General features: G+C 37.1%; 3 protein-coding genes across 3 annotated transcripts; 1 reads left to right on the top strand and 2 right to left on the bottom strand.

The window, feature by feature from the left end:
- The first annotated feature begins 819 nt into the window (after positions 1–819).
- On the top strand, positions 820–2,796 carry LOC137712890 (small ribosomal subunit protein uS7). Its single transcript, XM_068452075.1, has 5 exons — positions 820–877; positions 1,140–1,240; positions 1,661–1,932; positions 2,152–2,355; positions 2,507–2,796. Exons 2-5 carry the CDS (start codon positions 1,145–1,147, stop codon positions 2,559–2,561), a joined length of 627 nt encoding a protein of 208 aa, XP_068308176.1. The 5' UTR covers positions 820–877; positions 1,140–1,144; the 3' UTR covers positions 2,562–2,796.
- Positions 2,797–3,619: 823 nt separating this feature from the next.
- Positions 3,620–7,892, bottom strand: LOC137713292 (protein WVD2-like 4). Its single transcript, XM_068452581.1, has 9 exons — positions 7,582–7,892; positions 6,114–6,354; positions 5,646–6,011; positions 5,501–5,556; positions 5,239–5,316; positions 5,045–5,123; positions 4,706–4,777; positions 4,464–4,571; positions 3,620–4,374 (listed from the first exon to the last, which is right to left on the bottom strand). The coding sequence occupies exons 2-9, from the start codon at positions 6,342–6,344 to the stop codon at positions 3,937–3,939; spliced, it is 1,428 nt and encodes a 475-aa protein (XP_068308682.1). The 5' UTR covers positions 6,345–6,354; positions 7,582–7,892; the 3' UTR covers positions 3,620–3,936.
- A 9,015-nt stretch (positions 7,893–16,907) lies between these two features.
- On the bottom strand, positions 16,908–20,214 carry LOC137713291 (calcium-dependent protein kinase 26-like). The gene is made up of 7 exons (XM_068452579.1): positions 19,128–20,214; positions 18,641–18,784; positions 18,367–18,519; positions 17,948–18,063; positions 17,694–17,861; positions 17,330–17,554; positions 16,908–17,229 (listed from the first exon to the last, which is right to left on the bottom strand). The coding sequence occupies exons 1-7, from the start codon at positions 20,137–20,139 to the stop codon at positions 17,104–17,106; spliced, it is 1,944 nt and encodes a 647-aa protein (XP_068308680.1). The 5' UTR covers positions 20,140–20,214; the 3' UTR covers positions 16,908–17,103.
- Between the last annotated feature and the right edge of the window lie 1,432 nt (positions 20,215–21,646).

The raw sequence follows: 21,646 nt of genomic DNA, 5'->3' as shown, positions 1-21,646 counted from the left end.
CATTTAATCTTGACCATTGATTATAATTAGACGGGTCGGTCCGGGATCCCCTTTTTTTAAGGTTTAGTAACCGGCCCGCCCTATAAATAACCGTGGCCCTGCCCGGCCGGCCCCGTTTGTTCCCAAAAAAATAGGACCCGGCCTGTACTGGCCCAGAACCTACATTACCCACCCTGACCCCCGGTTCCTCTACCCATTTGCCCACCCCTAGGTGGAATCGCTGGTATAGCTAATCAAGTATTCGTTTTTGCCATTACCGTCATCAGGTTGTAAACTATGCGTAGAAAATAGAAACAAAGAGCGTGTCTTTGTTTAAGCTTGAACCCGACTAAATTATTTAATCGCTGGTATAGCTAATCAAGTATTCGTTTTTGCCATTACCGTCATCAGGTTGTAAACTATGCGTAGAAAATAGAAACAAAGAGCGTGTCTTTGTTTAAGCCTTGAACCCAACTAAATTATTTAAAAGTTTTGGGGCGTATAAGTTAGCGGGTATGAGGCGTATAAAATAAATAGAGTCGAATTAATTTAACCGACGCCTATTTAATACACAAGAGTATCAACACTGATTCGTATTGAATACTTCTATTCGGTATTGAATACGGAGTGCAAAATGTAGCTTACGTGTTATAAACTTATAATATGAATGGACACTTGTGTATTGCCTTGAGGCTTGTGTTCTGGTACACCGAAAAGTCTCACTTGTGTGAATTTTTTTTTTGGGAAATAAACTAAAAAGAAGTGAAATATATACAATAGCCAAGGGTAAAATAGTAACCCCAGCACTTAAACCCTAGTACATTAAACACTTGTACCCTGCGCCGTTTTATTGTCTTCTCCAAGCTCTCTCACCCTCGTCTGAAACTCCAGCCTCCAGGTCAGTGTCATGGAATCTGCTACTTCCTATGAACTTCTTAATTTGTATTATTATTATTAATGCTTCGTTATGTTATTGTTTTATTGAGAATTAAGCCCCGTAATTAATTTATTTGTTCAAAATTTGGAAGATTTGAGGCAGGCATTGTCAAATAGTCATCAAATTTCTGTAATCTCATCTGCTGGATGAAGGTGTTTTAATCAACTAGGGTTTGGAGCATTGAGATTTTCTAACTTTTGTAGCTTGAATTGCGGTTATACAGAAACCATGGCCGCTGCGGATGTTGCTGCTCCTGTATTGGAACCAACGCTGGCGCACTATGACGTGAAGCTCTTCAATCGCTGGAGCTTCGATGATGTCCAGGTTTCTGGACTTTTCGCTTAAATTTCGTACCTTTGTTTTCCATAATCTATGATGAATTTGATGAATATGGTTGAATTTCGTAACAATAAGTTTAGCTGGACTGTTATTGATCGCGTATATTTAGAGGTATGTTGTCGAATGTCGATATACTCTGTGATATTAGATAATTCTTCAGAGTGAACAGATGGTTGGTAAACCGTGGAGGATCTGTGTTTGTTGTGCATTTCCTTGTTGGTTGTTCTCTTGCTTTTTAGAAATTTTAGACATCTGTGTGGCCTCCTTGCTATCGATTAATTGGTAATCATGTGTCAAATTGTTTTTTTTTAAATGTCAACTAGGTCTTTTGTTATGTATATGATGAATTTCATTTTTTTCGAACATCTGACGTCTGCTAATTATAATGTGAATTGCGACTTGTAGGTCAGTGACATTTCACTGGCGGATTATGTTGGAGTTGCACCTTCCAAGCATGCAACTTATGTACCTCACACTGCTGGGAGATACTCGGTCAAGCGATTCAGGAAAGCTCAGTGCCCTATTGTGGAGAGGCTTACTAACTCACTCATGATGCACGGCAGAAACAATGGAAAGAAACTCATGGCTGTCAGGATTGTTAGGCACGCGATGGAAATTATTCATTTGCTAACTGATCTGAACCCAATCCAAGTTATTGTTGATGCTGTTGTTAACAGGTACACACACAATCTTCCTCATAGTAATAATTGACCTCTGCTTTGCCCCTTGTTTGATGCTTAAGGAGAAGCTCATGTGCCCCTTAGTATAGTTTTCCTGATTACATGTTGATTTTTATCTGTTGGGATTACGATGGATATGACCTTTCTTCTTCTTTTCAATTCTGTATATTTGTTTTTGTTTTCTCTCATGTTGTATGTCTTCTTCGTGCCAATCAGTGGTCCACGTGAAGATGCAACTCGTATTGGATCTGCTGGAGTTGTTAGGCGTCAGGCTGTGGATATCTCGCCTTTGAGGCGTGTGAATCAGGCTATCTATCTCCTCACAACCGGGGCTCGTGAATCTGCTTTCAGGAACGTCAAAACTATTGCCGAGTGTTTGGCTGATGAGCTTATTAATGCTGCCAAAGGTTCCTCGAACAGGTACTGCACTTATTTGCCTATTACATGTTATTTTCTCCGAAGTTTTTTTTTATTGTCTCTTTATTTTCCATTTGAGTTTCGCAGTCTGATTTTATTACTTTCCCTTGATTCTTTGTTTCTTTGCTGACGATTGGTGGTGTTTTATGTGCAGTTATGCAATCAAGAAGAAGGATGAGATTGAAAGAGTTGCCAAGGCCAACCGTTAAGAGGCTGCAAGAAAAATTTATGCAGGGAAGAAAATTTTATATGCGTTTTTGTTATTTACGCATTATTTAGAATTTGTTGGGTATACCCTTGAATGCGAGACATGTCTGTCCTTTCATGTTGCGAAAACCAGGCAATATAAAAGAGGAGCACTTCAAATGTTAATGAAGATAGGCATTGAGGATTTGTTTACTTATGGTTGGAGGTTGATGCAAATGATTCAACACTTTATATTTCCGCTTGGATTTGGATGTTTCAAAGAACATTTGCTTATTATCAACATATATTTGCATCATTCATCTCTAACTAGCCTCTCCTTACGCACGCGTGCTAATGTGAGTGTATAGGCTTTTTATGTTGTGCGTATTTTGATTGCGGTGAATGTTTCTTATCCAACAGCATCATCTCTGACTAGTACTACGGAGTAGTAATACTTGTCCGTGAAAAGTCCAAGGTTCGATTAACATGGATAACGAGAATGTATACTATTTTTGTTTGAGTTTGATACCTAGTGTCGGCCCATTGTGTGACTTAGCACGATATGGTGGGAACTCAAATCCCCCACCAATTTTGTTGTGTTTCATAGAGGATTTTGAGCTTGTTCATTTCCTGATGAGCTTTTATCACTGGTTCAAGAAACTTGCAGTGTCTTAAGAATGGCTTCCAAGGTCAAAGGCCTATATGTAATCCTAGTTCTTTTTTTTTTTTCTTTGAACAAACGATAATCTAGATTAGAGGGAGTGGGGCGGGTGAGTTAATCTACAATAATGTGGTTCAAATTCATTTTTGGCAGGAATTGAAACAATAACATGAAAAAGTAAAGAAAAATACCATAGGTTCGTGATACTACGTGGCTGTAATCCTAATTCTCAGACATGGTGTTTAATGCAAATTGGGAAAGCGGGGAGAAACAATAACCCGAAAAATTGTTTCAGGTTATTTTTCTTGAGTGCTTACTACTTGCAAGCACTAAGAATCGACACATATTTGACCATTTTGGATTTGATCCAAGAGTCATTGATCACTAATTTAAACCATTGGATCTAATTGTTATATACGTATTGTCACCGAGTGTCTACAAGTACTCAAGAAAAATCGCTCCAAGTTCCTAGCCCTTTGATATGTAGGGAAAAAAAGAAATCATCAATTATAAATGAAGGACTCATAATCCATAGATCACTGAAGACAGCATTACTGTCTTCAAACTTCCACAGTAATTTGATGACTGAAAGAACAAACAAACTACATTTGACCTTTAAAGATATCAATAAACGACTTTCATGAGTAATCCCACGAGGGTTCCATATTCACAGCAATATGCAACTTAAACCTTTCAAGACCATATGAACACAATGCATCGGCATCACAAGTACGTCGTTAAACTCCAACCGAAACTTCATGGGGCATGATCTCGGGGATAGGTGCACCGAGGACTGGTTCTTTGATCTGGCGATCACTCGCTTCAGGCTCTATCTCATCTTTGAATTTGGAAAGATGCCCTGATTGGTCCTGAGCTTCTTCAGTTTTTCCAGTGCACGCTTTCTGGTCGTGTGTTTCTTCTTCGATACCCTTTGCTTCGGTTTTGGTAGCAGCAGTTTCCTGAGAATGAAGCCTAGTTTGAGACTTTTTAACTGGCTTCTTTGGATCTATGACGTCCTTTTCGCTTTTAGTCTTTAATCCTTTCTTTGAATTATTCAGTTCTCGATTCAGACGTGGGCTAAGAGACACCCCAGCAACTTCTGAAGAATTGTTCGGTGAAGAAATGGAGCTCTTGTTCCTTCCAAGCTTCGGAGATTTTGGCCGTGTGGTTGGAATCTGAATTGATTGGTGGAGAAGAGTCACATACAATGTTGCTACACAAAAGTAAACATGAAGCAGAGATGGGAGAAGAGTCTAAGACTTACCTTCTTGAGTTCAACTTTCGGGGGAGGCTCTTTATAGAAACTTGGCATGGGCGCTGCCTTAAACGTCAGGCTCTTCCTTAGTCGCTTGATCTCTGCTTCCTGACTTTCCTGCAGAATAAATATACGGAAAATATAATGAATACACTGAAACTGAATATATGAAACAGAAATTAGAAATAAACAAGTCAATACATGAACAACAAAAGTATAATCATCAGAGTGCTGTAAACTAGTCTGCACACCTTTGATTTTGCTTGTGAGTTATTTTTTTCTTCTTCCTTAGCCTGTGTCTTCTCTTCTAGCTTTGTAAAAAACTGATGAACGATGAATAAGGTTCGTTAGTGATATGAACTGAAAACTTTATCACGGTAATTGAGCAGGAGATCCTGCATCCAAAATGCAATTGGATCCTCCCAATAAGTTGAATTCCATATATTGGGAGGATGCAATTGCAGCACTCTAATGGTGGATTGAGACCCACGAGGGAGTGTTTTCGAACAATTTCTGGCTCGCATCCTGATATTTCAAGCTTTTGAAAATAGTGGTAACTTGATCAGAAACTAGAGGTATGTTTTACCAACCTCCTTCCGTTTTTCAGCACGTTCTTCCAACCTGAAGGAAAACCCAGAAGCGCTGATCCTCCGGCCACTAGGTGTAGTACTTTTGATATAATACAGAATTCATGTAAGTATCAGTACAACAAATAAATAATTCAGATACTGGCAGTAAAGACTAAGAGATGAGAAGCAATAGTGCTCTAGGATATGAGGCATACGAAGCAACGGAGTGAGCATCATCATCCTCTTTGATTGGCAGAGTTGTTTTTACAGCATTTAAACTTTGATCAACTGATCTGTTATCACACAAAACATCATAAAATGACTAATCAATATCATTAAGCAGAATTAACTTTCAGTGGAGTAATTTTTTCCTATGCACAGATTACACATAAGTAAACAGTACAACGATCTGTAATGTTTGAACCAAAAATATAAAGGTTAAGTAAACTCGTGTACTGAATTGCGGTTGTAACCTACCGGATCACATCAGATGGGCTATTGACGGATGTATCCACAGAACCAGACTTGCCAGGCTGATGCAATTAAGAGCAGGCATTAGCTACTTTTAAGAAAGATAATAAGAGGAGTAAAATACAGAAGCAAAAACTTGAAAATGTCTTACTGGAGAGGATCTAATGCTGGGTATTGATGCTAAAGAAGTCCTCTTAATGGAAGCTCCACCAGTGGAGTTCCCATCCTTTGAATGAACTCCTGTGGATGCACGCCTAGTTGGATTATTCAGACGAGAAACTGAAATGGGAGCCTCAGCCTTGGTTGCATTTCCTCGGGCGTGTTTAACTTCTGTTTTCACTGGGTACACATCAATGCTCTTCTTCATAGGATCTGTACGAGATCCTCTTGCTGGAAAAGAAAGACTCTGAGAAAATGTTGCCCTCTCCTTATGCAGGAATGGAGTTGCGCCTTTCACAATAGGTTTATCCTTGGCCGGTTTGCTCTTTGACAGACCATTGTTCGGAGCATGAGGATTCTGAAAAGACAATATAAAGTAGAAATGAGCATTGGTACATGTGTGTCATGAAATTGATAAGAGAACTAGTTCAAAACGACAAGGAATTCTGGCATGCAGTACCTTTGTAGTTTTTGAATTTTTACCAGATGGAATGGCTGCAACCGCAACTTCAGAAGAGTTAATGCCTTCATCTTTTGTCACAGGTTCAGATATTCCCTTCACAGCAGGAACTTCTATATTACCATCAGCATTCTTGCCCTTTTTGCCCAAATCCGGTACTGATACATCTACATGTTTTTCCTCAATAACACAACTCTCATCCTCGAATGTAACCCCATTTTCAGACTCCATTTATGAAATACTTCATGAAATGAAATGCAAAGTAAGCAGAGTCAAACAGTAGTTCTACTATGAAAGAGATTAACATTTGGCTTAAAATCACACAACTAATAATAATATCGAACAATGACACAGAAAAATAGAGGGAAAAAAAACACCAAAATATCTTATCTTTAATACCATTTTGATTAACATGAATGATATAACTTTATACCAGTAAAACATAACAAGGGTATGAAATAACAATACTAAGACATCCAGAATTCTACATAGACAGGCAGGCAGGCAACGTACATGAATGGTTGAGTATCCTACCCTCCCCAGAAGAACTCAATGTCATAACAATTCCTATCATTTTCCGGAGTGCCAAAATCACTTCCATAGTGTGTGGCAAAACTTTAAAAGTGCTTTCAATGAAAATAAAAGCACTTGCAAGCGAGAATCACTCAGAGCCTTTGATGAAACTTTTAAAATACAAAAATCTTCTACAAAAACACTCCCAAACGAACATCTTTTCAGGTTCTCAAAAGGTGAGAGTTTATTCTGCTACCTCCCAATGTGCCAAAGAACAAGATGAGGAGATACCCTCGAGACATTCATTTTTCTAATTGGCTGGCTTTACCCCTCCATCCAAAAGAGAAATGTAAAGCATAATTTGTAGCACGACAAACTACAAACCAAAAACACCATGAAATTTTATATGATGAAATGATTCTAACATAGCCAACTGGGAAAGAATTCCCATCATTTCAGTCATGAAACGCTTGATAATTCTGAGACCACAATGTATATCATTCTAACCCACAACACATAATCCTCAACATTCCAACAGTTCCACGAAATTCGTTTAAAAAACAAACATCTGCACAGCAATAGAAGCTAACCATTTTACACTCAACACTCCATCACGTTTACAAAATCCCCATTCCCACCAAGCCTTTCATAGCAAACACGCGGCTCAGAAAACCAGTCTAACCAAATAAACAAATTGTATAATTAATCAACTAAGATTGTCACTAGAGTGTTTTTCACGAATTAAGAATTAAAAACAACACTCTGAGGCTCATGGATTTAGTTCTTGTGCACTAACATTTTTATCAAATCATCAATATATGCAAAGTTATCAAAAATACCAAGAACAGGGTAAGCAACAAAAATAAAGAAAACGCAGAAACCCAACAAAATAAGCAATTCAAAGGTTAAGAATTTAAGGTTCAATCACTAAAGATCACAGAAAATAAGAACTTACAGAGATTACCAGGCAGTTCCCGAACTTGGGTTTTTGAATTTGGGATTAAACGACTTAAATAAGCACTTGAAAGAGTGATTGATAGCGAGACGAAAGAGCAATGGAAGCTAAATTCTACGACAGAATTATGATACAGGAAGATAGGAACAGAACAAAGCAAAAGTATAGGAATATATTGATTGTGCTTTTGGATTAGAAGCACTTTGTGATGGTTAAGTGCTTCTGATGGTTGGAACTTGAAAGCTATGGAGGGAGTTGGTGACGCACGCTCTGGTTTGGTTCGAGAAATCCGAGAGAGAGGGCAGAGAGAGAGAGAGAGAGAGAGAGAGAGGACTGTCAATGAAGTGGATAGAGATAGGAAAGTAGCAAAATGACTAAACTGCCACTATGGAAGTTACTAGCAAGTTTTTGAATTCTGAGGGAAAGGGGTCTTTCACCTGTTTGGTATGTGAAGAAGTTGGAAGGCATCAAGAGTTATTCTGTTAAGGTAAGAAAATCCACATTAGGATGTTTCTCTCCAATCTAATGAGATATTTTTTAGTGTGTTGAGAATACGACCCGGTTGTTCAAGTGTCCAACTAATTTGGGCCGTTTTTCTGGTACACTGACTCTCTAATGAGGTTATGGCAAATAAATTGTGGATTTTTTTTTTTTGCAAAATTTTAAGGAATTTTTTTTACCATTTATGGAAAAGTAGTTTTGAGTTTTGGAGGGAAAATTTGATTTCTAAAGAGGAAAAAGTTTCCGACCATTGAATCGGTTATAAACAACGAGAATTTACGTATATGCAAGTGAGATGCTATTCATGATACTTGGCTAGACGAAAATATATTTTTGAGGTGAAAGGATGTCGGTTTGACTTATGAGTGTAAGTGACCTTATTCATCCTTAGTTATTGAATTTTTTTTTTTTGAACAAACAATATTTTTATACTATAGGGGTGGGGGAGTGAACTAAGTCTCACAATTGATAGGAGCATATTTAGGCGACTTACTTAGCTTGTTTTCGTGCATTTATATTGTTAATTCATAGTTGTTTTAGTAGTTTAAGCCATTTTCGTGTGTTTTTAGGTTCATATGGCTAAGGAAGCAAAAAGATGCATTTTGGAGCAAAATTGGACTTGGAATGGATAGCTTATGTTTGGAGCAAAAGGAATGGACAAAATTGAAGGATTCCTAATCCATTGCAGCCACATGCAGCCACATGCATTCACTCTTCATAAATCAGCCACATGCACATTCAATCATTCACACCAAAACCTTGCACATGCAATCCCTTTAATTAATTCAACCTAGTTGTCATTGCACATGCATTCACTCTTTAACCCACATGCATTTCCACCCACATGCACTCCCATTCTTTAATCCATTCAGCCACAAGACATTATCATTGCACCACATTCAGCCATTCCACATGCTATTTCAGCCACATGCACTCATAATCATTCAACCAACTTTGCACATGCATTCATCATCATAACCTAGCTGTCATGTTCCCTCTTTTTCACCTATAAATAAGCATCCATTGCAGCCACAATTCATTGATTCTTCCATTTCAGAAATTCACCCATTCACACATCAAAACTGCCCTTTGGCCGTGAGTTCCCTATTAATCCAAACACCACCAGAAATTCAGCCATTCCACCACTCCCCAAACCATTCACACCATCAAACTATCCTTAGACCTTGTGCTACAACGAAGAGGAAGATAAGAGGGCCTAAACGTTCATACAATTCAAGTTTGAGTTGTTGGAATGTTTAGGTGTTTCTTTGATTTCAATGTTTAATTTCAATACTCTTTGTTTTGTACGAATGAGGAATGGAAGAGAAGAGGGCCTAAACGTTCATACAATTCAAGTTCGAGTTGTTGAAATGTTTAGGTGTTTCTTTGATTCTCTTTGTTTTGTACGTATGAGGAACTAAACCCCCCTTGGCTAGGGGGGGATTCGAAATATATGTTTATGCTTGCATTTTGATTTGATTACTTCTAATTGCGTTTTATAAGTTGTGGATTCAATTTGTTTAACTGTTTGATTGATAACTTATTTATGTATGTTTATTGAGAGTGCACGCTTAATTTTCATGCATGAATATGACGCTAGAATATAAGTGAGTTTCACCTAATAGTTACGAACTTATATTCACAAGTAGTGGAGGTTGCTTATAAACAATCGCGTTAAATGAATTTTTGGCATAAGTTTCATGCGTATTCCATAGTAACGAATGCCTCATCGATGTTTATGATTTCCGTTGAACTTAATGATCTTTGTTGAATGTCTCTATCATGCGTATTCCATAGTTAGGGACTTTGATTAGGAATAATTTGGTTGTAATGCGTATTCCATTCAATCCAATGAATCTAGGGAAATCTGAAAGTTAATTTAAGCGGACCTAATTAACTTGGAGCGTTGAGAAGTCATGGTTTATTGAAATGCAATTGGAAATCATTTTATTATGCAAGTGTAACATGTATGGAGATGAACCCCTTAGCTATTCTATCATCCATTCATTCCATTTCATCAATTTCATATTTACATTCTGTTTTAATTGCAATTTGTTCATTTAATTTAATTTTTTATAAACCTAAATCCCCCTTTACTTTAATGTCAAATTAGTTAGAAATCAATTTAGTTTGTGTTTTTAAGAGTCTTGAGTCAAGCTACAACTTAATTTCGTCCAAATTCACCAAAGTGCTCAAAACTGCCCAGAAAGTGTTTTTAAGGCAGTTTTGAGTGTTTTGGGTGATGTTTGAGTCTTTTGGTTTGTTTTAGTGTTTTAAAGTTTAGTTTTACATTCTTTGAGTCTAGTTTAGTGTTTTATATTGTGTTTTTACGTTTTTGAGTCAAATCCAAGTGATTAACAATCCCTCCTAATCCCCGGTCCAGAACGATCCCTACTTATACTTATACTACAATTGTCAAAAAGAGGGTTTAATTTGTGTGCGTATAAATTCTCGCATCAACAATGACCTAATAATAATGTAATTCAAATTCCCCTTTGGTACGAATCAAACATAAGAGCACTTACAAATGAAAAGATATTACCAAACTGTAATACTAAATGGTCTGGAATTTTCATTTTTAATAAAAAGAAATGCATATGATTGAAAAAGATATGTTCCAACTGAATAATGGACCCACCATTAAAATAATAAGAAATAAATTTGACTCGTAATCATAAAGATTTCAAATCCAATTAGCACATAAAATTTTTGTTGGAAATATTTTTTATGTCAAATATGCACAGTGACACCTCCTTTGGAAGAATATTGTCAATTTCGATTAGGATAGTACTATTGCCTACACCACCCAATATTGTAAAATTTCCCAATCTTGTGATTTTCCTCACCAAGAAAGACGATGGCGCTCTAGATTGTGACGTGTTATGATGTTGTTAGCTACTAAAACTATATTCGGTAGATAAGAGTCGAATATTTTGAGGATTTCCGGTTGCTGTTATTGAATACTTGGAAACATGATAGACTTCTATTCAACTAGGTTGGTAGTTACTAAACTAGAAATTCTTGGTGAACGACTAGTATTCTTCAAAAACCAACCGAATTTTGCAAGAATTTTGGTTTGTTCACTATTTGAATCCAGAGAAGAAGCTAGAAATTTCTCCTAGTGGGGGCAATCCGGAAAACAACTAAGAAGACCTTATTATAGAATAACTTATACCCAATATGATAATAGGGGTAATTTCAAATGATGATGTATCACAATCTCAATGTTACAAAAATTTCAGACTAGTAGTGGAAAATAGCAAAGTGATGAGAAAAATATTACTACAGATAGGTGGGGGAGAGGGGTTTGTCGGTTTGAAAGATAGAACAAGAGCACTTTTGCTCATATAATATTTGATATGGAGTGAAGTAGTATGAAGATATGTTGGATATTAGATATTAGATATTATATTTACTTCAAAGATAACGCGTGTATATTTTATAACTGTAGTCTGCAATTTTAAAAAACAAATTACTTGAGTGTGGGCATCTACCCCCAGTGAACCTTTATTGGTTCCGTCCATGATTGAATCGTTACATAGTCTTTGGTTTCCAATCATTTCGGTTTCATTACGTACCACACAAGCTGGGCGCGCAATCGTTGAACATATTTCCAAAATCTAGACTCGTTGATTCAGTTGAACTGACATAAATTATGGAAAATGTGTCAAAACTTAAAAGTATGAGTCTTGAGAATTCAAACCCTAAACTTCCTACATTGAGTGTTTGGCACCAAACCACTACAACACCAACATTGTTTTGTTATTAATTCTTTTTCTGAGATTGGTTCCAATTGATAGTCGCCAGTTCAGTTTTGGTTTGGACATATCAGTTCTGGAACTAGTACAGCGAAATTAAAGAATCAATAGTATAACAATTTGTCACTTCCAGGGTAGTAAAGTGTCAATTTCTAAAAAACATGAACCAAATTACAAGGGCGCCTTTATAGTTTGTCCTAAACTACAAGGGTACAAAATATAATTTATCAATAATTAAAAGCCTAATTAAAATGTTACGTGATTGTGTAGACTATCCTCACCATGACCCAAATCTTCCACACTTTACAAGGACGATCAAGACCGTTACTCAATTAATTTGACTAATTAATCAGGGAAAATTTTTATTTCATTGTCAATCTCCTTCAATCAGTGGGTGTGATAGATAATCTGATGAATATATATTAATTTTAACAAAAAATTTAATTAATTACTATCCACTAAGTGTAGATTAATCAAACATAGCATGGGATGACCTAGTAGTGGGGATGAATTCCAGACCCGTATTGCACACAACACGTCCTATATTCGATTTCTGACGCTGGTGAATCTCACGATGACCCTTAAAGGAAGGATGATATGCCTCTCTGAGTCTTACCAATCTCCGAAAATGTGAACTGCCGTAATGAGCCATTAACTGAATTTTTTTTTTAATAAAAAAAAAAAAATTTAGCAACCAAAAACAAGCAAAAGGGTAAAATGGTCAGGCAGCATAATCCAATGGAATAAACTATAAGGGGCAAAATGGTCAAACAATAAGTTAACAAATGATTGAAAACAGCCGGGGGGAGGTTACTGTTGGAGAACGTTTGGGACTCTGTTTTTATTGGGTGTGGCGTTCACAGGTGGTGCTGCTGTCTTTCCCGCTGACGTGGCAAGACCGAGCAACATGATTGGTCTCACGTTAGGCCAACCTGGACACCCCACCACGTCCACCAACCGCGCGTGAGCTGTAACGACGTGCGTGATAGATGGCCATCCTACGGTTGCTTTTAACTCACCAGACAATCTCAGCCGTCCATTTGGGATTTTGCAGGTGGTGCGTTGCATTCAACGGCTAGGCTGGATTCTCAAGTGCACTCTTCATTTGTGATTTGGCACTTTGCCCTCTTGGCCCTCAATGCCATTCTTTCATGCAATTCCATTATTGACAATTTATTAGTTTTAATTTTTAATTAAAAGGGGAACTTATTTTATAATTCACTTGTAAATAAAGGGTTTTAGGTTCGATTCTTATCAAAAATGAATTTAAACCACTTTATTGCTACCCCATTGTGAGAATTAGTTAACTCCTCCATCTCCTTAGTGTAGATAATATTGTTTGTTAAGACAAAAAAAAAAAAAAAAACTAATTCACCGTAGCAAACTGAAGATAGCAACGCTTTAATCATTATTTGGTTTAGTGACATTTGTCTTAACTTAGCTGAAAGCTAATACTATTACAATTGATACTAATAATGTTTAAATATCGATATAAGTGGACATAACAATACGCAAATTTATGAAAATATCGATGCATATATCGATTGTCTTTGATGGAAATTTGCAATGATGTGGGTATATCAATTGATTCAAATTTAGTCAAAATTAGAGAAAAAATTTCTCAACAAAAATATCGTCCCAATATTTATTGATTTTCCTATATCTCGTCGACAGTGGGTGAACTTTGCATTTCACCCCCCATTTCCATATCGATCATTGATTTTTTGGATGTTACAACAAAAATATCGACAATTTCATAAATATTGTAAACACTGAGTACGACTATCAAACACCCTTCCAACATTTGGCATCTCTCAAATCTCCCCTAACAATAAAATCAGTTCCTTTTGATCGTGTTCATAATTTAATTAATCAAATAAGCATCAATTTTTTAGAAAGGAAAATATTTGACTTCTATCAAAGAATTTGTCATTCCACATTATAAATAGATCACATTCTGACACGCGATCATAATTTTTTATTTCTTATTTTTAATGAGTTATTTTCCATCTCTGTTTCATAATTCATAAGTTATAAGGAACCAACCATTGTTAAGTTTTACTAAAATGGTTTGATGAGGGTGCATCCAATTTTTTTTCAGTAACATAAAATTTAGGGGGAGATCGGTCACGTTCACCACCAGCGCTAGGGTATACTCACAATCTCAAGTGCATCCAATTTAAAAACGCCAAGGTTGGTAAGAAAAGAAAGGAAAAAGTGAAGGAACAAGATTACTCCCTTTAAACTTTTTTGGTGAGATAAAATCATGGTCACAAAAAATCTTTAAAAAATCCAAAATAATTTTAAGCTTACAAAAGAAAAGGTATGCCAACATGTGCAATCTCAAGGAAAAACAAACAAGAAGAAGAAACCAAAGCAAAACAAAAAGAGGACCAAAAAATTTCACAAGGATGGCCCTGGGGGCCAAAAATTGACTCATCATTGGCCTTTCCCTCATAATTTAAAGTTCATTAGTTGTTTGTAGTCTAAACTGCAAGTTTTCTACGACTTTATGTATTGGCTCCCGGCCCCCGGGGCCACTACAATATCGACATCCCCTTTGCATCCCAAAGCATCATTTTCTCCTATAGCCAAGCCATGTATTATGTGAGGCATTATCGTTCATATTTGTAAGGATACTTACATTTTAAGCCCTCGATTATTTCTTCCTCATCTTTGTATTTTTGGTCTTAAATTGAGAACACTTATCAACTAGATTTTGATCTACTGATATTTATCTTTCTAATGTTGAAAGAGGTTCCAAGTTGAAATTAATAAAAAAAAAATCTTAACAGTATTTCTATTCTATATATTGAACTTGTAACCTATCTTAAATCTAATCTCATCGTCACCACCCTGGTTAGATTGAAAGAATTCATGTCGACTACTTTTCGGAAATGGAAGTGTACATATATGGTGATCTATACAAAGACTTTTTGTGCAAAATTAATCAATAAGTTGAATGCCCCACTTTGGTATATGTCTTATATCTTGAATGCCCCGCCTAAACAATCCCATAATTTCCGCAAACGCTATATCATTTGCTCTAAAAATATTGAAATCAAGAGATGTGAGGCTCGAAATTTGTGGCACCAACAAGACTTGCATGTCTACTTTTGAGCTGGTGATCGAGCTTTTATCATGTCACGTACATTAAAGTTGTGGTTGGAAATAGATCGCAGGTTCTCAGGTGGAGCGGAGACTGAACGTTGGTGGATCAAATAGCTTTGTAATTTGTGTTTTCTTGATCATTTAATTTGTGCAACCGTTTTAGGAGCGGATATCTGCACTGAAAATAGTAAGAGATCAGGAGTGTCGTCGGGGCAGACTGACGTTCGGCCTCCCGTTATCGGTGCAGACATCTGCCTACCTTGTACTAGAATACTTTTTGGCTACACAGATTTAGAACACAGTTTAGATTGTTCACTATGTTAATCTTGGGATGAATGGTAGGTATATGCCATATTGCTACTAATTCTTCCTTTTATCTATGATTAGGGATGGCAACGGGGCGGGATGGGGTCGGGGGTGCCACCTCCATCCCCGCCTTTGTTGGTAACTTTTTTCCCAATAACCGCATTCATAACCATTCTTTTTAAACGGGGATACCCCACCCCTACCTCTGCAGGGGAAGGTATCTCTAAATCAGCACCCAACAACCCGCCTATCATGAAAAGTTTATCTTTAAATTTTGATTATGCAAAACATGTTAATCAATAATCAGCTAGCATTAAACCTAAAAGCTAATAACAAAGTAAATAATTTTTTAAAGAGATCCACCCTTGTAATAGTAAGGAAATACGAGACACTACAAGATCAATAAAGATGACTCACAAACATAATTTAAAAGAATTGTATTGATGATTTAATATAAGTATATAATCGGGTCAGGTTCTGGTCAGGGGATGGTAATACCATATTGCTCCATATCTGAATCGGGCTTTTAAAGCATTCTCCAAACTCGCACTATAATTGTTTATTGTCCTCCATAACCACCCCATTAGGGTTGGATATCATCGGATACCCAAATTCTTGAGGCTTTTTCCATCCCTACCTATGATCTAAATCGACAATAATAAGTGATAGATTGTCCTAGAAAATAAAGAGTTTTTCATTCAACTACTGCGTCATAGGTCCAAACTTTCACTCTCTCATCCTCTTAATTTAGTTTATGATAATAATATTGTTTTAATAAAAAAAATTCGACAACAAAATAGTTAAAGCAATTGGTTTTAATTTGTTTTAATTTTTCTTAAAAAATTAAGAAAAATTATTCGATGGCGTTTCACCACAAACTCTGATTTTTGTACGATGTGCCCGAGTTTGGAGATGACTAGGAATAGGATGTGTCGGGCTTTCTGCACCGGTTCTATGGCCAATTAAGAATCTCAACAAGTTCTCTGAATTCAATTTTCTGTAGACTGTATAAGATCATTTGAAGTCTTTCAATTACGACAATTAGATGAAAGCTTACACTTTCAACATATGAACAGCTTTTTACCCCGTGATTTTTCTTTTTCTGAAACTGCTTTAACAAGGCAACATTAAACGCATTCAACATCATATCCATGACTCTTAAAACGTTGTACTCTTTCTCTTTCGCCTAGATTTTATCACACTGGGCCAATATCTAGTATCTTATTAATTAGTTAAGTTCCTTGATGATGAAAAATAGTTGGGCGTAGCGTCCAAGTAACCCAAATCTTATATAAGAAAAATCTATGAAGAAGGAAAAGACACTTAGAATTCTCTCAAACAGTTCTCTAAGTCTGAATAAAATGCATGATTCAAATAGTCACATAAACATATACGCAAAAACTATATGTAGAGGGAAAATATATTCTACAAAGAAAACAAAAATGAAATCGTATCAAGTGATTAAGAACATTCACCTCACTACTGACGTCGCGCGTTCTGTGTTTGAATGCTTCCAAACACCCTAATTGAAAAGGCTATATACAACCCTGAGTTGAACTGAGTTGGGAGCCTTACCTTCCTATTTGATTAAGTAAAAACCGTTGAGAAAATAAAAATAACACATATACCCAGAAAATTGAAGGTTATTGTGTTTATGTACAGTCAGTTTTCTCTATCAGAAGATAATCTGTTTTGATACAAATTAGTGAATTGAAAACTAATTAATTAAATTCATATTTACCAAAGACCTTAATTCTGATCTGTAAATCTCGAAAAGCTGCAGAAATTCACAGGTTGTGGAAGGAAAAATGGAGCCAATTAAGAAAAATGCCTCGCTCTACCACTGTTAACAAACAGATAGTGCCTCCCTAAATCCCACGCCAAGGGCACTGGTGTGAAGCCCCTTCTTATCAAAATCTGCATTGCCCTTCTTCATCATGGCGACGAACTCGTTGTAGTCTATTCGCCCGTCCTGAAAAAAAAAAAACAAACACGTATGGTAAGTACTTTAACAACTTGCCATTTTCTTTTTAGCACCAGCCCTATGATTTGAGAACTCTTCATGTACTTACATTGTCCTGATCGACTTCTCGGATCAGTTCTTCCAAGTGAACATCGACAATGCCAAACTCCTCGCAGGCTTGTTCAAGTTCATCTTGTGTGATGTAGCCACTACCGTCCTTGTCAAAATATGAGAAAGCGGCAAATAAATGATCTTCTTTCTCTATTTTGTTTAGATGCAATGTTGCAGCTATAAACTCTCCGTAGTCAATTGTGCCACTATTGTCAACATCCGCCTGCAATTCAGAACAAGTAATGTTCGTATGAGAACAACTAAATGAGAGAATAGTAAGGGATAAGTCCTCAAAGGTTTCGGAGACCTAAAGGCGGTGGCATCATTCAGTTTGGAAGGATAATCGGTGACATAATACTTACAGCTTTCATAAGATCATATATTTCAGACTCATTTAGATTAGCTCCAAATCTTTTGAGTCCATCTCTGAGTTCATCAAAAGTAATTTGACCGCTGTTGTCGGTATCTATCATCTTGAACATTTCTTTTAAACCGGCAATTTCTTCTTCCGAGAGGTTCTCTGCAATGACCTGCACACAATAAAGTCGATTTAGAGGAGAGTATTCACACAAAGGTTCATGAAGTTTTAAGTATAAAAAGTAATTGCAAGACGTACTCTTAGAGCCATTTTCTTAATTTTGTTCATTGCAGAAAACTGCTTCAAGCGACTTAAAACAGCGGAATCAAGAGGCTTGTCTGGAGCCACTCCATCAACTTGAACCCATGGGTGGCCTGCAAGAAATCAGAACATACATTATTGGTTTGGAATGCTGGTGGCATCTTCCAACAGAACGAAATCAATTTTTTTCGCTTATAAAAGTTTCACCCCCCTGAAGTTTAATTTTAATCGATGATGGATTCAGTGGTACAATTCATTCTACATTCTAAGTTTAACGTATCACAGGGAGGATCTGATTATAAGAGAAATACAACTGAATACGCAAAATGAAGAGCGAATGCGTGCGTCAAGCATACTATTGACAAGGGGACTACAGTGTCACTTTCTTAATGATATCTACAATTATATAAACTTACACAGAACTTGATGAGCAGTTAGCCGCTTTTTTGGGTTTCTAACGAGCATTCTCTGAACAAGATCTTTGGCACTTTCAGAAATACTAGGCCAGGGATCCGATGAGAAATCAAGATCACCGTGAAGCACCTCTTCAAATATCTCTTGCTCAGTTTCTGTTTGAAATGAAAAAAAAAAGAATAAGAAGAGGGGGAAAAGCAAGAGTGCTTTGCGAAATTATACACATTCGAGACAGGAAGAAGAAAAATCCAGTACTAGACAGATTAGAACTCTTACCACCCCAAAATGGAGGCACCCCACTTAAGAGAATGTAAATGATAACACCAGCACTCCAAACATCTGCTTCTGGACCATAACGCTTGCGCAGGACTTCCGGTGCAACATAATAGGGGCTTCCAACCACATCACCGAATATAGCCCCTGTAAATTAATTGCATCAGTAATAGAAAAGACAGAGAACATTTGTACGTAGCACCAGAAAATTACCTAAAAGTCAACTAAATAATTGAGAGAACTGGAAATGGTTTTTGACAGAGGAGATATTATATACATAACAAGACGTGCTTGACATCATTCAGATACTAATACCAATCTGATAGGTGTTTCGCGTGATAAGTTACCGAAATGTCAAAGGGTATCGATTTTAAAATGATCTAAGTTAACAGTAAACAAAATCATAAGTGGAACTGAGATGGATTGAAAGAAAAACAATGAAAATAAGATGGATCAGTAGGTGAGAAAAAAGACAAATCGTAAGACATACCTGGCTTGAAGAATATTGATAGTCCAAAATCGATAGCCTTAAGTGATGAATCCTCCTCCTCGTTGACAAAAAGAAAGTTCTCCGGCTTAAGATCACGATGCATGACACCCAAAGAATGGCAGGCTTCTATAACTCCAACTATAGTCCTTGTCAGCTGAGCTGCCTTTCTTTCGGTGTAATGCCCTCGCTTGATAATCCTATCGAAAAGCTCACCCCCAGCACATAATTCCATGACAACATGAACCGCAACAGCATCCTCATACGCTGATTTAATCGCAATTACATTTTGATTCCCTGCCAAGTGATGCATAATCTGAATTTCTCTCCTCACATCCTCCACATCTTCTGTAGTCTGGAGTTTCCTTTTTGCAATGGATTTACAAGCATACTCCTTTCCGGTTGCTTTCTCCACACAAAGAAACGTTGTCCCAAACTGCCCATGTCCGAGCTTTTGGCCCAAATTGTAGTACTCCTTCAAATGCCCTGTTTTCGTTTGCAAGACAGACTCGACCTGAAGCCCTGCGCTTGCTACCCTCTTGACATTATGGGGTTTATTGGGTTTCGCATTTGCCGCTGCTGCTGGCTTAGTCTCTTCCTTTTTCGCTACTGCTTGTACCGGTCTAGCCTCTCCCATGTGAATTGTTGGTGGTGCTAGTTTACCCTCTGCCTTCTGAAGTGTTACTTGCCTCGCAAGTAACGTCTCCTCCTTTTGTGTCTGAGGCTTTGCTGGTTCATTAGGCTTGTCTGGATGAACCTTCACCTTCTGATTTGTAGCCTGCACTGATTTATAGTCTCCCTTAGCTATCTTAACTGCTTCTGGGGCCTTGTTTTGAACGTATAGAGGACCTTCTGACGGATTCTTACTCAAATGCGGCGTTGCATCAGTACTGTTGATTCCTCTACTGGCAACACCGTCCGTTGATCGCGACCACCAGAGTGATCTCGAGACTGAATGGATGAGTGTATCCTTCCTTGATCCGACACAGTTGTTTCCAACACAGTTGTTTCCCATCGGAATATATATCAATCTCTCAAATTCTCATCAAAATTTTAAATGCAGACACATATCATACAAGGGCCAAAATCCCATCTCTTTCTCTCAAAAAGGTAATGTATATTAAAATGGAAGGACCAAAAAGGGAGCACCATCCACCAATTTAACCAACTCAATCCCAATCACTTTAAGAACAATAAATATTTGAATCAAACAAATGGAAAAATATCACAATCTTCTCAAACAAAGGTTGTTTCCTTCGTACCGTCGAGGTTCTCTGGAGAAAAAGCTGCAATCTTTAACCCCAGGAAGAGCCTCAAAGTACACCAAAATAAACTCCAAAATAAACTAACCAAAAGGAGGACCCAATGGCCCAAAATTCTTTCTACAAGTTAGAAAAGAACATGAATTTTCCTCAAAACCATTCAACCTTCCAATGCATACCCAATAGAGAAGACGACTGCCGGAAACCGAAACCGAAACCGGAAAATGGACAAAACCCAATATTAGGGGCTGAAAATGTCGACAAGTTCCACGTCAAGAAGGAAGAAGATTTCAGATTATGGAGAGAGAGAAACAGCAGAAGAATTAGAGAGAGAACGGTAAAACACAGTCGTATTGTGCGGTTTTTGAGATTGTGAGAGAAAGTATTATGGTTTTCTCTCTATCTTTTTTCCATGTTATATAATCACATCCGCACACGAACGAAGGAAGAAGGAAGGAAATTATGGGGAGAGAGAGAGAGAGAGAGAGAGAGAGAGAGAGATAGAGAGAGAGGTTTAGGTTTTTCTGTTGGAATGTTTCAAGACGCGTTCCTTCTTTCTTTTTTTTCTTTTTTTTATTTTTTATTTTTTACAATTTTGACTCAAACAGAGAGAAACTTTTCACCTTCCCATTTGAAAACCGGAATGGACGGCTGGGATCTTTGTGATTTGGAGGGTTTAAGATTGGTAGGATGTGACCGGCATGCCACAATGGGAGTTTGTACAACTGTACAGCTGGGTTATGGCCGATTTGGTCATCCGTCATTGTGCGGGCTGGCCACTCCACCGCCGGCAGCCGCCACTGGCCGGTGAGATTTCTTTTTCTATTTTCGTGTATAGAAAAATTTAATCGAAATTACCACTTTTCCCTGCTTCACCAGCCACAAACTCATAAAATAAAAATCTACCAATAATGGTAACTTACTAAATTTCCTCATCATATGGATAAAGATTTAGTGACGGTATTTTTTTCACGTGATTGATTGAGTGAAATATATTATCCAAAAATGACACGTAAATCTGAATTATAAATAAAAACTTATAGTACGTAATATTGTTTTAATTGGATGATATCTATCAACCAACTTACAACGTGGCATGAAGAATCGGACCATATTGTTTACCCAACTCAGGGCGTCAAGCCGCATGCAACAATGCCAATAGAATTACTCTAAATTAATCAAGATTACATATAAATTACAATTATACTATAAGCGTACTTTCCTTGTTTTTTTGGTCGTCCAGTTTATTCCAATTTTCTC

This window comes from Pyrus communis, chromosome 13 (genome assembly GCF_963583255.1).
Source record: "Pyrus communis chromosome 13, drPyrComm1.1, whole genome shotgun sequence".
Taxonomy (NCBI): Eukaryota; Viridiplantae; Streptophyta; class Magnoliopsida; order Rosales; family Rosaceae; genus Pyrus; species Pyrus communis.
This window is presented reverse-complemented; position numbering and strand designations above follow the sequence as displayed.